The sequence below is a fragment of the Lampetra planeri genome, chromosome 48 (genome assembly GCF_965212315.1).
Source record: "Lampetra planeri chromosome 48, kcLamPlan1.2.h2, whole genome shotgun sequence".
NCBI classification, from domain to species: domain Eukaryota; kingdom Metazoa; phylum Chordata; class Hyperoartia; order Petromyzontiformes; family Petromyzontidae; genus Lampetra; species Lampetra planeri.
Window position 1 is genome coordinate 6,813,470 of NC_136154.1, and position 17,184 is coordinate 6,830,653.

The 17,184-nt window shown below is 57.1% G+C and overlaps 2 protein-coding genes across 2 annotated transcripts in view; both read right to left on the reverse strand.

The window, feature by feature from the left end:
• Window positions 1-5,508: 5,508 nt before the first annotated feature.
• The window catches only part of LOC144733740 (uncharacterized), a 34,731-nt gene continuing 23,055 nt past the window's right edge, over window positions 5,509-17,184 (reverse strand). Inside the window, exons 7-12 of the mRNA XM_078615762.1 lie at window positions 15,797-15,883; window positions 13,236-13,334; window positions 10,781-11,879; window positions 7,940-8,807; window positions 7,646-7,890; window positions 5,509-6,073 (exon numbers count right to left, since the gene is read on the reverse strand). Of these exons, the coding sequence (XP_078471888.1) occupies window positions 5,509-6,073; window positions 7,646-7,890; window positions 7,940-8,807; window positions 10,781-11,879; window positions 13,236-13,334; window positions 15,797-15,883 (2,963 nt within the window). The remainder of the gene's footprint in view (window positions 6,074-7,645; window positions 7,891-7,939; window positions 8,808-10,780; window positions 11,880-13,235; window positions 13,335-15,796; window positions 15,884-17,184) is intronic.
• LOC144733641 (uncharacterized) lies at window positions 9,194-10,191 on the reverse strand (the record flags this gene model as incomplete). Its single annotated transcript, XM_078615668.1, has 1 exon — window positions 9,194-10,191. A coding segment is annotated over one exon (918 nt), but the record flags the coding sequence as incomplete, so codon positions are not given.

Below are 17,184 nucleotides of genomic sequence, written 5' to 3' on the forward strand. Positions count from 1 at the left end.
GGGGGCTCTGGGACCCTGGGCGGGCCAGGCGCTTACGCCTCTTGGCACCAGGCGCTGGGTTCCCAGGCGCTTAAGCCGCTTGGCGCCGCCAACGGGGGGGGGCTGTGTGTGCTCTGTGGGATATCTGGGGGCGCACACGGCCCCACCCCTCGTTGGGGACTAGGCATAAAAGGGGAGCTCCCTGGACGATCAGGGCCAGTCGTAGCTCAAGACCCAAGACCCAAGACCAGCCATCTGAGGACCCTGGGATGTTGTGAGAGCCAGTGGTGGGACTCTGGAACTCCCGACTCTACGACCTTGTGAGGGCGAGTTCCAGAGCGTAGCCAGAGTAGAGTATCTAGGCTGTGTACCTAGGCTGTAACAGAGTATCAGGAGTGTCAGGACTGTTGGAGAGTTGGAGTGTTGAATTGTAATAAAGAAGTTACCTCTAGAAGTGTCTCCGGAACCCGTTACACCAGTATTACGTCTCTATGGATCTCTATGTATCTCTGTGTATCTCGATGCGTTGAGAGTATTGGCTGCTGCAATAAATATTCATTCACGCGATAAGCCACTGCGTGGTTGAGCTGCGATCTAGATGTGAAGCTTTCCTGACTGCAATGATTCATACTCCTTGGTTTTATCGGTAAAGTCACGTAGGTAAAAAAGAATAATAAATTAAATCACGACGTTTCGGGCGCAACCCAAGCGTCCTTCTTCACACACTTGAGCGGTTGTGCTTTCGCTACGTGGTCTCCACGTGAAGAAGGACGCTTGTGTTGCGCCCGAAACGTCGTCATTTAATTTAGTTTATTTTATTTTTTACCTGCGTGACTTTACCGAAAAAACCTAAGAATATGTGTTATGGGTTGACTGTTGTGCCAGGCTAGGTGCAGGAGGAGGTCACGGGACAAACCCAGCAGGTGCCATGGGTTGGCTGCTGTGCCAGGCTAGGTGCAGGAGGTCACGGGACAAACCCATCAGGTGCCATGGGTTGACTGCTGTACCAGGCAAAAGTCACTCACACCACTTGCCCCTACAGCCAGTTAAAGGCTACACGGGGGATCTTTGTCTGTGTGTGTGTGGGTCTCGCTGCAAGTCACTGACAGCACTTGTCCGTACAGCATGCTGGAGGCTTCACGGGGGTGCTTTGTCTGTGTGTTGTTGCACAGAAACTGGACACGAAGGAGCAGCACGTCCCCATGGTAACTGGTTTATTGAAGGCGACTTTCAAGATATCTTGGCAAGCTTCGTTAGCGCGATAACCACCACCACCACCAATACATTTGTGAAGAGACCGCCCTCAGTCCACGCGCCTCCAGCCGAGAATGAGAAATTTCGCTCAGAACAAGGCCACTCGCCTAACAGACCCGGCCTCCTTGAGTCTCACTCCGACCCTGAGTCTCACTCTGACCCTGAGACCAAGTCTCCTTGAGTCTCACTCTGACCCCGAGTCTCACTCTGACCCTGAGTCTCACTCTGACCCTGAGACCCGGTCTCCCTGAGTCTCACTCTGACCCTGAGACCCGGTCTCCCTGAGTCTCACCCTGACCCTGAGACCCGGTCTCCCTGTGTCTCACCCTGACCCTGAGACCCGGTCTCCCTGAATCTCTCTCCGACCCTGAGACCCGGTCTCCATGAGACTCACTCTGACCCGGAGACCCGGTCTCCTCGAGTCTCTCTCTGACCCTGAGTCTCACTCTGACCCTAAGACCCGGTCTCCCTGAGTCTCACCCTGACCCTGAGACCCGATCTCCCCGAGTCTCACCCTGACCCTGAGACCCGGTCTCCCCGAGTCTCACCCTGACCCTGAGACCCGGTCTCCCTGAGTCTCACTCTGACCCCGAGACCCGGTCTCCCCGAGTCTCACTCTGACCCTCCCCACTGAGACACGCCCTCTCTCTCTCGACGGCAACCCACGTGTGAGCGAGCACGGTCTTCCCTACAGATTCACTCAGCCACACGCCAGCAAGGAATTAGATAAGCGATTGCCAACGGCAACGTCAAGCCCAGCCCATTAGGGGCCGGTGTGTTAATGTCCTCGCGCGAGTCGCGATCTTGGCTAAACCCACACCCACAGTGGAACTGCCAGCAGCCAAAATACTCCCCCCCCCATCCCCCATGCTGGGATCTTAGAACAGCAGCAGCAACAGCATCGCCCCCGACTATTTGGCAGTCTTGAAACTCAGGGGTGTAGAGACTCGGGGTCATTTTGATTCCGCGCGTTCACCCAGGACAGCATCGCGAAGTCTCCAGGCTCTCCTTCAGGAGGGGACTGCGACTGGACTTGCAGAAGGGGGAAGAGATGCCGCTGCGGTCGAGGGGCGGTGCCTGGAATCCTAAACAGCAAACCTCTGCAACTCACTCAACTCGTTCACTCACTCGCTCAATCAGACACCCACCCACTCATGCACTCACTCAACCAAAAACCCATTCACTCATTCACTCACCCAACCAAACACCCCTTCACTCACCCAGACACCCTTAAACTCATTCACTCGCTCAACCAGATACCCATCCACTCATTGACTCGCCCACTCACTCACTCACTCGTTCGCCCAATCATTCACCGACTCACTAACTAATCCACCCGTGCACTCATTCACCCGCTCACTCGCTCACTCATTCACTCAACCAAACACCCATTCACTCATTCACTCACCCAGACACCCTTACACTCATTCACTCGCCTACTTATTCACTCACTCAAGCAAACACACAACCACTCATTCACTCACTCGCTCGCTCACCCACCACTCCACCAACTCATTCACTCGCCCACTCATTCGCCAAATCAAATAGACACCCATCCACTCATTCACTCACCCAACCATTCACTCACTCAACCAGACACCCATCCACTCATCCACTCATTCACTCACCCAACCAGACACCCATCTACTCATTCACTCGCCCGCTCATTCACTCACTCGCTCGCTCACCCACCAATTCACCAAGTCATTCACTCGCCCACTCATTCACTCATTCGCAACCCTCATTCGCACACAAGGCAGAGCCGAGTGGTTTCCCAGAAATGGATCTCCCGACAAAGCCCGTCACGTGCCTCGACTCTCCACAAAAACCCGATCTACATTCCACGTTCCCATGGCAAGAGCCAGGCTCGCCCCGGCTTTTAGCGATGCCCATGTCCACGTTACTATGGCGGGGGGCAGAGGTATGTCCCTAAGCACGAAACAATAAGCCTAACAAATAAAATATAGTTTTTACATAAAAATGTTTTTCTTTCGCGCCTGATCACGCTGATTCCGATGACAATTGAGCTGCTGCTGCTGATGATGCTGATGACAATTGAGCTGACGATGATCGTTTTAACACTGTTGTTACCTATGATTGTTTAGCTGCTGATGATGCCGATGATGCTGCTTACAATTGAGCTGCTGATGATGATGCTGATGATGCCGATGATAATTTAGCTGCTGCTGCTGCTGATGATGCTGATGACAATTGAGCTGACGATGATCGTTTTAACACTGTTGTTACCTATGATTGTTTAGCTGCTGATGATGCTGCTTACAATTGAGCTGCTGATGATGATGCTGATGATGCCGATGACAATTTAGCTGCTGATGATGATACTACCGATGATGATGATGATGATTTAGCCGATGATACTACAGATGATGATACTGCTGATGATGCCCATTCACAATTAAAATCGCACGTAACCCAGAACACCCAGCCGATTGTTGTCGATTCCGAAACCGTTGTTTTTTGTATAGATTCTGAAACCGGTTTTGTATAGATTCTGAAACCGGTTTTATAGATTCTGAAACCGTTTTTATCGATTCAGAAACCGGCTTTTTATAGATTCTGAAACAGGTTTTTAAAATCGATTTTGAAACCGGTTTATTAAATCGATTCTGAAACCGGTTTTGTGAATCGAATTTTAAACTAGTTTTGTATAGATTGTGAAACCTACACTATGGGAACCTCATTTGCCAGTAAAAATATGATAATTGTTTTTTTACCCTTCTATCTGGCAACAAAACTGACACCTTTTTACAAGGAGTCATCTTTGCATAGACCGCAATACCTGCAGTCATAATACAAACAAAAGAACATAACTCTGATAATGTGCACTGCGCCTTTTGGCGTCATCTGGTCCAACCCATGTGAGACTAGGCTCTAAGGAAAGCTGTCTCGGGTGTGGACCAATCAACTTCAAGGACAGTGCATACATTATCAGAGTTATGTTCTTTTGTTTGTATTATGACTGCAGGTATTGCGGTCTATGCAAACATGACTCCTTGTAAAAAGGTGTCAGTTTTGTTGCCAGATAGAAGGGTAAAAAACCAATTATCATTGTGAAACCTGTTCTTAAAATATATTCTGAAACCGGTTTATAAATCGATTCTGAAACCGTTTCGTTTACCGAATCTGAAACCGATTCGTATCGATTCTGAAACCGGTTTTGTACAGATTCGAAAAAAACGGGTTCATATCATTCCTTTGCCGTCAAAATGTAGAAGTTAAAAAAACGTTAAAACGACGATAACAGCAACATCCGTGAACCCAGAAAGAAAATTCTACAACCTCTCCCCCCACGTCGACTAAGAAGATGAACCAAAAGCCACCACCACCACCCCACGGCTACCCACCACCACCACCACCACCACCTCTGTGACACCATCAACCCACGGCTACCCACCACCACCACCTCTGTGACACCATCAACCCACGGCTACCCACCACCACCACCACCACCTCTGTGACACCATCAACCCACGGCTACCCACCACCACCACCCCACTCTGTGGCACATTCACCCCACGGCTACCCACCACCACCACCACCACCTCTGTGACACCGTCAACCCACGGCTACCCACCACCACCACCACCTCTGTGTCACCGGTCACCCCACGGCTACCCACCACCACCACCCCACCTCTGTGGTACCGTCAACCCACGGCTACCCACCACCACTACCACCCCACTCTGTGACACCATCACCCCATGGCTACCCACCACCACCACCACCACCCCACTCTGTGACACCATCACCCCACGGCTACCCACCACCATCACCACCACGGATTGCCACGTACGTTGGTGCGAAAGAAGTTCAGCGTACACACGAACGCTTGTGCGAGTACCTACGTACACACACACACACACGTACGTACCTACGTACACACACGCGCATACGTGTACGCACGTACACACACGCGCGTACGTGTACGCACGTACACACACGAGCGTACGTGTACGTACGTACACACACGTGCGTACGTGTACGTATGTACACACACGTACGTACACACACGTACGTACACACACACACGTACGTACGTGTGTATGTACGTGTACGTACGTACACACACACGTACCCTACCCGTACCCTACGGCCGGGTACGGGTAGGGTACGGGTACGGCCGGGTACGGGTACCCGTTTGCGACCCTGGTGCGGCCGGGTACGGGTACGGGGGGTAAGGAATCAAAACCCGTTTGCGACCTCTGCTGGTGGGTGTGGGTGGGTGCGTGGTGGGCGATAAGACAAAATGGCCGCTCAGCGCAGGAGGGCCTTGACGGCCTGCTCGATGTTCTTGCGATGGCCGACGCGCGTCACCCCGAGGTCGCTGAAGTCCTCGCGGCCCAGCACGGGCAGGTGGGTGCCGTCGATCTCGTTGGCCAGGAAGCGGGCGCGGTGCTCCGACAGGTTCAGCGAGTCGAGCCACGCCGCCACCTCGTATTTGCTCCACTGCTCCAGCGGCTTCTGCGACCACGACGCCACCGTCGTCGTCGCGGCGACGGCGGCGGCGGGTACCGTCGTCGCGGCGACGGCGGGTACCGTCGTCGCGGCAACGGGGGAAGGAGGAGGAGAGGGACTGGCAACGGCGGCGACCGGCTCGGGGAAACGCGGCGTCTCAACCGGAGATGGCAGGAAGGAGGAGACGGGTCTAGTGACCGCTGACGGGTTGCGAGGGATCGTCGGTGATGGTTGCCTGGCGACGGCGGCGGTGGCATCGGCGACGTCGGCGGGCCGTGCCACAGGTGGGCCACCCGTCAGCTTCACCATGGGCCGTGGCGCGTTGGGCCGGATGGAGAAGGTGGCACCATAGCCATCACCAGATCTGTGGGGAGGGGGGGAGGTGGGGGAGGGAGGGAGGAGAGGAGAGGAGAGGAGGGAGGGTGGGAGGAGAGTAAGGGAAGAGGGGAGGGAGAAAGGGAAGAGAGGGAGGGAGGGATGAGAGAGAGTGGTGATGCAGAGCTCCTGAACGTATCATTGTAATAACCTCGCACAATCGTAGGGTATATAGTGGAGGTCGTGGTGGTGGTGGTGGGCCAGGCTGTTGTTGTCTAGTCAGTCAACCCGTGACACCTGCTGGGTCTGCCCCGTGACCTCCTGCCAGCGGGCGTTCGACACTTCACGTGGCCTCAACGTGCACACGGCCTGGCACAAGCGCCATTGTGATGTCACCGCCGCGTAGTGGCAAATGGCAGTTGTTGTTGTTGTCTAGAGAGGTCCCATCGCAGAGCGGTCGGTCCATCACCGTCACGCCTCTGAGTAGCTCTGCCAAGGAGAGATGAAATTCCCCGCTTGCAACTACCATCAGCGAGCCGAGGCCAGGACACTGTGGGTTTGAGTGGGGTCCTAGATGGACACTCACCACCGGAGTGGAAGAATGGCAGGCGCATCTTAAGATGACAAGCAGATGGTTGGCAGGTAGATCAGCTCTACGGTAGGTCCTGGTGTCAAGGACGTGGGCCCGCATCCGCTGTTCCATCACTATGTAGTCCAGCAGATGTTCTTGCTTGGACCCGGCATGCATCCAGATGTGTGGATGCGCCGATGCCGGAACAGCATGTTGGTAATTACAAGCCCATGGGCTGCACAGAAGTCTAGCAGCCTCCTACCGTTGTTATTGAGCTGATCTGGCCCATGCCTTCCAATCACTCCAGCTCAGGTGCCAGCATCATGACCAACTCGGGCATTGAAGTCACCCAACAAGATGACTATCCCGAGGGGCTACATTAGCTAGCACCTGTGACAGGAGGTCATAGAAGGCATCTGACTCATCAGCCTTGCCTGCATCCCTCCACGGATGTTCGTCTTCGGTGGGGGCATAAGTAACCACGACCACCACTCCTCGCCTCCGATTGATGGGAAGGCGAGCCCAAAGTAGCCTGGGGCTTACAGCTTCCCACACCTCACCGCCACGCTCCCACGCCCCCTTCATTATTTTGTTCAGGAGAAGAGCCACACCCTGTTGTTTGGCAGTCTCCTGCCCCGAGTAGAGGACTGTCCACCCCTCATGGTGGCAGGAGCCAGAGCCGGTCCACCGGACCTCCTGAATGCCACAGAGATCCAGGCGGTACTGGTCCAGCTCCCGACAGAGGAGTGGCAGCCTCTCCTCTGCAGTGAGCGTTCGAACATTCCACGTGGCCATCCGTAATGGCTTTTCGTTGTTTCTGGAAGAGCCCCGAGGGTGAAGATTCAATCTCCTGGCTCCGCCAATTGGGGTTTGGCCAGGAGACGTCATGACACCACAACCACCGCAACCGCCGCAACCGCAACCACCGCCACAACTGCAACCACCGTAATTCACTGCAATCACAACCACTGCAAACCATCACCTAAACAACCACCACCACAACCACCACCACCACCGCCTCCCTTCACGTCCACCCTCAACGGCACTCACTTGCCGCTGGCCGTGGCGCCCGGCGCCGCCTCTCCCTGGACGCTGCCGCCAGCGCCATCCTGCCGGTGCACGCGCTGAGTCAGCTCGCTCAGCACCTCCCGCTTGGCCGAGTGGGCACCGCCGGCGCCCACCGGCACCACCGGCGCCGCCGACCCGGCAAGGCCCGGCGGCTTGGGGGAGGTCGGGGGGCCGCGCTGGCGCCCGCCGGCCCCCCGCCAGGGACTGGCGCTGTGGCCGTAGCGTGGCTGGCCGGACAGCACAAAGTTGGGTGACGTCGTGGCTCCGCCCGGCGACGTTGGGGTGGCGGGGAAGGTGGTGGTGGTGGTGGTGGGGGGGGGGGGTGGGGGTGGGGGGGAAGGTGGTGGTGGGGGGGTGGTGGAAGGCCGGGGAGGCCGGGGTGATGCGCATCGTGGTGCGGCGGTCCGGATCCGGCAGCCTCGTCGCCCGCAGCCGGATCTTGTTCTCCTCCGGGTTGTCCGGGTTGTCGTCGTCGTCGTCGTCGTCATCACCGTCATGGTGGTGCGGGTGCTCCGTCTCCGTTTCCACGGACGTCCCCTGGCCGAGATCCGTGGCCTCCCGGTGCTTTCCGGCCTCCTCCTCATCCTCCTGCTGCCCCCTCTCCACCTCCTCCACCTCCTCCACCTCCACCACCTCCTCCGCCTCCACCTCCACCTCCTCCACCTCCTCTGCAGCGCGGCCGGAGAACTGGGCGGGGGGCGCCAGCGGCTCGTCGGACACAGACACCTCCTCCTCCTCCACCTCGACGGGCAGCAAGAGAGCCGGCGCTACCACCGGCGCCTCGCTCCTCGCCTCCTCCACCTCCTCCACCTCCTCCACCTCCTCCACCACCTCCTCCACCACCTCCTCCGCCGGCAACGGCGTCGCCTGCTGCTGCAGCTGCAGCTGCTGCGGTGGCGGCGGTGGTTCCACCGTGACACCACCGCCGCCGCCGGCGTCTCCATCATCCTTGCTCTTGGTGCGGTTCATGGAGCGTTGTCGCGCCGCCAGGATGAGCGCCATGGGGGAGGCGGGGTCCAGCAGCTGCCCCGTCACCGGGTGGAGGAAGCCGCGGCGGTCGTTCACCGACAACGCCGCCCCGGTGGTGGTCGCGGCCGTGACGGTCGGCGGCGTCGCCATTGCAGGAGGAGCGGAGGAGTCGTCCCTGCGTGGGGGTGACGGTGGTGGGGTTTAATGTGACGCTGGGGGTGGTGGTGGTGATGGTGGTGGTGGCGGTGGTGGTGGTGGTGACGATGGTGGTGGTGACGATGGTGGTGGTGGTGACGATGGTGGTGGTTGCAGTGGTGATGGTGGTGGTGGTAGTGATGGTGGTGGTGGTGGCGGGGGTGGTTGTGGTGGTGGTGTTGACGATGGTGGTGGTGGTGACGATGGTGGTGGTAGAGTGGTGATGGTGGAGGTGGTGGAAATGATGGTGGTGGTGGTGGTGGGGGTGGTGGTCGTGGTGGTAGTGATGGTGGTGGTGGTGACGATGGTGGTGGTTGCAGTGATGATGGTGGAGGTGGTGGAAATGATGGTGGTGGTGGCGGGGGTGGTGGTGGTGGTGACGATGGTGGTGGTTGCAGTGGTGATGGTGGAGGTGGTGGAAATGATGGTGCTGGTGGCGGGAGTGGTTATTGTGGTGTTGACGATGGTGGTGGTGGTGACGATAGTGGTGATTGCAGTGGTGATGGTGGAGGTGGTGGTAATGATGGTGGTGGTGGCGGGGGTGGTTGTGGTGGTGGTGTTGACGATGGTGGTGGTGGTGACGATGGTGGTGGTTGCAGTGGTGATGGTGGAGGTGGTGGAAATGATGTTGGTTGTGGCGAGGGTGGTGGTGATGACGGTGGTGGTGGTGACGATGGTGGTGATGGTGGAGGTGGTGGTAATGATGGTGGTGGTGGCGGGGGTGGTGGTGGTGATGATGGTGGTGGTGGTGACGATGGTGGTGGTTGCAGTGGTGATGGTGGAGGTGGTGGAAATGATGTTGGTGGTGGTGGTGGCGGGGGTGGTGGTCGGGGTGATGATGGTGGTAGTGGTGACGAAGGTGGTGGTTGCAGTGGTGATGGTGGAGGTGGTGGAAATGATGGTGGTGGTGGCGGTTGTGGTGGTGGTGACGATGGTGGTGGTGGTGACGATGGTGGTGGTTGCAGTGGTGATGGTGGAGGTGGTGGTGACGATGGTGGTGGTGGTGACGATGGTGGTGGTTGCAGTGGTGATGGTGGTGGTAGTGATGGTGGTGGTGGTGGCGGGGGTGGTTGTGGTGGTGGTGTTGACGATGGTGGTGGTGGTGATAATGGTGGTGATTGCAGTGGTGATGGTGGAGGTGGTGGAAATGATGGTGGTGGTGGCAGGGGTGGTGGTGGTGGTGTTGACGATGGTGGTGGTTGCAGTGGTGATGGTGGAGGTGGTGGAAATGATGTTGGTGGTGGCGGGGGTGATGGTGGTGATGATGGTGGTGGTTGCAGTGGTGATGGTGGAGGTGGTGGAAATGATGGTGGTAGTGGCGGTGACAATGGTGGTGGTGGTGGTGGTGACAATGTCGGTGGTGGTGACTATGGTGCTAGAGGTGGTGGTGGTGACGATGGTGGTGATGGTGGTGGTGGTTGTGGTGGTGGTGACTATGGTGCTAGAGGTGGTGGTGGTGACGATGGTGGTGATGGTGGTGGTGGTTGTGGTGGTGGTGACTATGGTGCTAGAGGTGGTGGTGGTGACGATGGTGGTGATGGTGGTGGTGGTTGTGGTGGTGGTGACTATGGTGCTAGAGGTGGTGGTGGTGACGATGGTGGTGATGGTGGTGGTGGTTGTGGTGGTGGTGACTATGGTGCTAGAGGTGGTGGTGGTGACGATGGTGGTGATGGTGGTGGTGGTTGTGACTATGGTGCTAGAGGTGGTGGTGGTGACGATGGTGGTGATGGTGGTGGTGGTTGTGGTGGTGGTGACTATGGTGCTAGAGGTGGTGGTGGTGACGATGGTGGTGATGGTGGTGGTGGTTGTGGTGGTGGTGACTATGGTGCTAGAGGTGGTGGTGGTGACGATGGTGGTGATGGTGGTGGTGGTTGTGGTGGTGGTGACGATGGTGGCGATGATGGTGCTGCTGCTGCTGCATCTCCGCCGAAAAACAGCCTGCTTCTCTCTCACCTCTGCTGCTGCTGCTGCTGTTGCTGCTGCTGCTGCTGCTTCTTGCGGTCGACCGAAGCGCCGGCGACCGCCGAAGCAAACGGCGACGTCCTCCCCGCCCCAGCACCGCCGCTCGCCGGCCCGGCACCGCTCGTCGCCGGTGCAACCGCAGCGGCAGCGGCAGCCGCCAGATCCTCCTCCACCGCTCGGCTGCGCTGCTCCGCCGCAGCCGCCGCCGCAGCCGCCGCAGCCACCGCAGCCGCAGACTTTGCCGGCGCCGGTGGGGCCGGTGCCGGTGCCGGCGGCGGTGCCGGAGCCGGCTTCTCGGCGCGAGGACGGGGAAGAGAAGCGGCGGTGGCAGGAGGGGATTTGACCGGCGGCGGTGGCGGTGGGGTCGCCGGCGGCGGTGGCGGTGGAGTTGCCGGTGCCGGCGGTGGCGGCGACTCCGTCTCACCGGCGGTGAACACTCGGTACGCCGCCGTGGGGTTAAAGGTCGAGAGAGGCCTCTGTTGCTGCTGCTGCTGTTGTTGCTGTTGCTGCTGCTGCTGTTGTTGCTGCTGCTGCTGCTGTTGTTGCTGTTGCTGCTGTTGTTGCTGCTGCTGCTGCTGTTGTTGTTGTTGCTGCTGCTGCTGCTGCTGCTTATGCTGCCTCTGCTGCAGGAGGAGCAGCTCCGGGGTGACGACCGGCGACGCCGGCGGAGGAGGCGGCGGAGCGAACGGCGGAGCAGGAGGCGGCTCGGCAAAGAACTCGAAGCCGTCGGCGGTAACGTCATCGGTGACGTCGGCATCGGTGACGTCGGCGGTGACGTCATCGGTGACGTCAGCGGCGCCCCACGTGGGCGTGGGCGGGGGCGCGTACGCCGGCGGCGGCGGCGGCTGCACCTCTTCGTCGGTCATCGCGGCCGCCTCGTCGTCGTCATGGTGATGGTGGTGGTGCTGGTGGTGGTGGTGCTGGTGGTGGTGGGGGTGGTGGGGGTCCGGCTGGGGAGGCGCCGGGGGGGGAGCGCTGGGAGGCGGGGGAATGTCGGCGGTGTCCACCAGGTCGAAGTAGGGGATCTCCTGCATGGACTGGGAGACGCGCGGAGCCTTCGACTGCGACTTGTTGCTGAGGATCTGGAGGCCTGGGGAGGGGGGAGGGGGGGGGAGAGGGAGGAGGAGGGGGAGGAGGGGGAGGAGGGGGAGGAGGGGGAGGAGGGGGGGGGAGGAGGGGGGGGGGAGGGGGGAGGGGGGAGGAGGGAGGGGGGAGAGGGGGGAGGAGGGGGAGGAGGGAGGGGTGAGGGGGGAGGAGGGAGGGGGAGGGGGGAGGAGGGAGGGGGGAGGAGGGGGGAGCAGGGGGAGGTGGGAGGGGGAGGGGGGAGGGGGAGGGGGAGGGGGGAGGGGGGAGGAGGTAGGGGGAGGGGGAGGAGGGAGGGGGGAGGAGGGAGGAGGGGGGAGGAGAGAGGGGGAGGAGGGAGGGGGAGGAGGGAGAAGGGGAGGGAGGGGGGAGGAGGGAGGGGGAGGGGGGAGGGGGGAGGGGGGAGGAGGGAGGGGGAGGGGGGAGGGGGGAGGAGGGAGGAGGGAGGGGGAGGGGGGAGGGGGAGGAGGGAGGAGGGGGGAGGAGAGAGGGGGAGGAGGGAAGTGGGAGGGGAGAGGAGGGAGGGGGAGGGAGGGGGGAGGAGGGAAGGGGGAGGAAGGAGGGTGGAGGGAGGAGGGAGGGGGAGGGAGGTGGGAGGTGGAAGGTGGGAGGGGGGAGGTGGGAGGAGGGAGAGGAGGGAGGAGGGAGGGGGAGGTGGGAGGGGGGAGGGGGAGGGGGAGGGGGGAGGGGGGAGGAGGGAGGGGGGGAGGAGGGAGGGGGAGGGAGGTGGGAGGTGAAAGGTGGGAGGGGGGAGGGGGGAGGTGGGAGGAGGGAGAGGAGGGAGGAGGGAGGGGGAGGTGGGAAGGGGGAGGGGGGAGGGGGGAGGGAGGGGGGAGAGAGGGGGGGAGGAGGGAGGGAGGAGGTGGGGGAGGGGGAGGGGGGAGGGGAGGGGAGGGGGGAGGAGGGAGGGGGGAGGGGGGAGGAGGGAGGGGGGGAGCAGGGAGGAGGGGGGGGAGTGATAATCTGGGTTGACAAGTACACAACTCAATGGGCCGTGGTGAGTGTATTGTGGTGAGCATGGTGAGCGAGGCGGGAGGTGAGCGAGGCTGGTGGTGAGCGAGGCTGGTGGTGAGTGTGGTGAGCGTGTGGTGAGCAAGGTGGTGAGCGTGGTGAGTGTGGTGAGGCTCACGCTGGCTGGGGGTGAGGTTGGTGGTGAGCGTGGTGAGCGTGTGGTGAGCGAGACTGGTGGTGAGCGAGCGTGGTGAGCGTGGTGAGCGTGGTGAGCGTGGTGAGCGTGGTGAGCGTGGTGAGCGTGGTGGCGAGTCTCACGCTGGCTGGGGGTGAGGTTGGTGGTGAGTGTGGTGAGCGTGGTGAGCGTGGTGAGTGTGGTGAGCGAGGTGGTGAGCGTGGTGGTGAGGCTCACGCTGGCTGGGGGTGAGGTTGGTGGGGAGCGTCGTTCCGCCCCGGGTGCCGTCGTCAGGGATTGGCCCTTCCTCATCGGCCAGCATCTCGTCCAGTTTCTCTAGGTGAGTGTACAGGTGAGTGTGCAGGTGAGTGTACAGGTGAGTGTACAGGTGAGTGTGCAGGTGAGTGTGCAGGTGAGTGTACAGGTGTGTGTACAAGTGAGTGTACAGGTGAGTGTGCAGGTGAGTGTACAGGTGAGTGTACAGGTGAGTGTGCAGGTGAGTGTGTAGGTGAGTGTACAGGTGAGTGTACAGGTGAGTGTGTAGGTGAGTGTACAGGTGAGTGTACAGGTGAGTGTGTAGGTGAGTGTGTAGGTGAGTACAGGTGAGTGTGTAGGTGAGTGTACAGGTGAGTGTGTAGGTGAGTGTACAGGTGAGTGTACAGGTGAGTGTGTAGGTGAGTGTACAGGTGAGTGTACAGGTGAGTGTGTAGGTGAGTGTACAGGTGAGTGTACAGGTGAGTATGCAGGTGAGTGTACAGGTGAGTACAGGTGAGTGTGTAGGTGAGTGTGTAGGTGAGTGTACAGGTGAGTGTGTAGGTGAGTGTGTAGGTGAGTGTGTAGGTGAGTGTACAGATGAGTGTACAGGTGAGTGTGTAGGTGAGTGTACAGGTGAGTGTACAGGTGAGTGTGCAGGTGAGTGTACAGGTGAGTGTACAAGTGAGTGTGTAGGTGAGTGTACAGATAAGTGTACAGGTGAGTGTACAGGTGAGTGTCTGGGTGTGTCCAGGTGTGTACAGGTGTGTCTAGGTGTGTACAGGTGTGTACAGGTGAGTGTGCAGGTGAGTGTGCAGGTGAGTGTACAGGTGAGTGTGTAGGTGAGTACAGGTGAGTGTGTAGGTGAGTGTGCAGGTGAGTGTGCAGGTGAGTGTACAGGTGAGTGTACAGGTGAGTGTGTAGGTGAGTGTGCAGGTGAGTGTGTAGGTGAGTGTGCAGGTGAGTGTACAGGTGAGTGTGTAGGTGAGTGTGTAGGTGAGTATCTATAGGTGTATGTATATAAGTGTATCTATAGGTGTATGTGTGTATATAAATGTATCTTCTATAAGTGTATATAAGTGTATCTATAGGTGTGTATATACATGAGTAAGCATGTGTGTATATACATGTATCTATAGATGTGTGTATAGGAGTAAGTTTGTGCTCGTGAGTTCGTACCCAGTTCCGCAAGTTCGTAAGTATGTGTATCTATAAGTGTATCTATAGGTGTATGTGTATACGAGTAAGTATGTGTATCTATAAGTGTATATAAGTCTATTTATAGATGTGTATATACGAGTAAGTTTGTGCTCGTGAGCTCGTACCCATTATCTATAGGTGTATGTATGTATATCTATAGGTGTGTATGTATATAGGAGTAAGTTTGTATGTATATAAGTCTATCTACATGTGTGTGTATACACGAGTAAGTATGTGTGTATATGTGTATTTATAGGTGTATGTATGTATCTAAATGTATATCTATAGGTGTATGTGTGTATATGTGAGTAAATATCTATAGGTGTATCTATGTATATCTATAGGTGTGTATATACACGAGTAAGTTTGTGCTCGTGAGCTCGTACCCAGTTCCGCAAGTTCGTAAGTACGTGTATCTATAAGTGTATATAAGTCTATCTATATGTGTGTGTGTATCTAAATGTATATCTATAGGTGTATGTGTATGTATGTGAGTAAGTATCTATAGGTGTATGTATACACGAGTAAGTTTGTGCTCGTGAGCTTGTACCCAGTATCTATAGGTGTGTATGTGTGCGTATATAGGAGTAAGTATGTGTGTAGATAAGTCTATCTATAAGTGTATGTGTATATATGTGAGTAAGTATATATACGTGTATCTATGTATATCTATAGGTGTATGTATGTGTATCTATAGATGTGTATACAGGAGTAAGTTTGTGCTCGTGAGCTCGTACCCAGTATCTATAGGTGTATGTGTGTGTATATACGAGTAAGTATGTGTGTGTATATAGGTGTATCTATAGGTGTGTATGTGTATATATGTGAGTAAGTATCTATAGGTGTATGTATGTATATCTATAGGTGTGTGCATACAGGAGTAAGTTTGTGTGTGTATATAAGTGTATCTATAGGTGTGTATGTGTATATATGTGAGTAAGTATCTATAGGTGTATGTATATCTATAGGTGTGTGCATACAGGAGTACGTTTGTGCTCGTGAGCTCGTACCCAGTTCCGCAAGTTCGTAAGTATGTGTATCTATAAGTGTATATAAGTCTATCTATAGGTGTGTGTATATACGAGTAAGTATGTGTGAGTGTAAGTATCTATAAGTGTATATAAGTGTATCTCTAAGTATAGGTGTATGTATATATGAGTATGTATGCATATCTATAAGTGTATCTATAGGTGTATGTATGTATATCTATAGGTGTGTGTATATAAGTCTATCTATAGGTGTGTGTATATGAGTATGTATGTATATCTATAAGTGTATCTATAGGTGTATCTATGTATATCTATATAAGTGTATATAGTAGTAAGTTTGTGCGCGTGAGCTCGTACCCAGTTCCGCAAGTTCGTCCGCCACGGACTTTGACTTCTGGGTCAGCACCGTGCCAGGTGACCGCTTGGGGGGCGGTGGTGGGGGCGCTGCGAAAAACGTACAGCGCATTGGCACGCCGCCGCATATACAAAACGTAGCGCGCATCGGCGCATCGGCGCGTTACGATACAGACCAACGTCCGTAACCGGACATTCGCCGCCAAGTGACGGCGGTCGTCACACCAGGGCGCCCGTGCCAGGCTAGGTGCACGTGAATTGTGTCGAAGGCTCGCTGCTGGCAGGAGGTCACGGGACACACCCAGCAGGTGACATGGGTTGTGACTGACTGAGATGATTGGGTAGGCCAACTTGCTGTGTGCTTTAGCCGCCCGGCGCTCCGCTCGTTGTTGTGAGCGTCGCTCCTCCGCCCTCCGTTGTTGCTGGAGGGCGACTGCCTCCAATTGGCCAGTAGCAGCGTCCTTCACGAGCCTCCTCCTGCACAGAGGCCGATCTTGACACCGCTGGTACCGGTCATCGGTAAGTCCACTCAGCTCCACGTCCTCCTGTACCACGTCGCTCCATCTCTTCTCTAGCCCGTGCCTCCTGTACCACATCGCTCCATCTCCTCTCTAGCCCGTGCCTCCTGTACCACGTCGCTCCATCTCTTCTCTAGCCCGTGCCTCCTGTACCACATCGCTCCATCTCCTCTCTAGCCCGTGCCTCCTGTACCACGTCGCTCCATCTCTTCTCTAGCCCGTGCCTCCTGTACCACGTCGCTCCATCTCCTCTCTAGCCCGTGCCTCCTGTACCACATCGCTCCATCTCCTCTCTAGCCCGTGCCTCCTGTACCACGTCGCTCCATCTCTTCTCTAGCCCGTGCCTCCTGTACCACATCGCTCCATCTCCTCTCTAGCCCGTGCCTCCTGTACCACATCGCTCCATCTCCTCTCTAGCCCGTGCCTCCTGTACCACATCACTCCATCTCTTCTCTAGCCCGTGCCTCCTGTACCACATCGCTCCATCTCTTCTCTAGCCCGTGCCTCCTGTACCACATCACTCCATCTCTTCTCTAGCCCGTGCCTCCTGTACCACATCACTCCATCTCCTCTCTAGCCCGTGCCTCCTGTACCACATCACTCCATCTCTTCTCTAGCCCGTGCCTCCTGTACCACATCGCTCCATCTCTTCTCTAGCTCGTGCCTCCTGTACCAAATCACTCCATCTCTTCTCTAGCCCGTGCCTCCTGTACCACGTCACTCCATCTCTTCTCTAGCCCGTGCCTCCTGTACCACATCGCTCCATCTCTTCTCTAGCCCGTGCCTCCTGTACCACATCGCTCCATCTCTTCTCTAGCCCGTGCCTCCTGTACCACATCGCTCCATCTCTTCTCTAGCCCGTGCCTCCTGTAC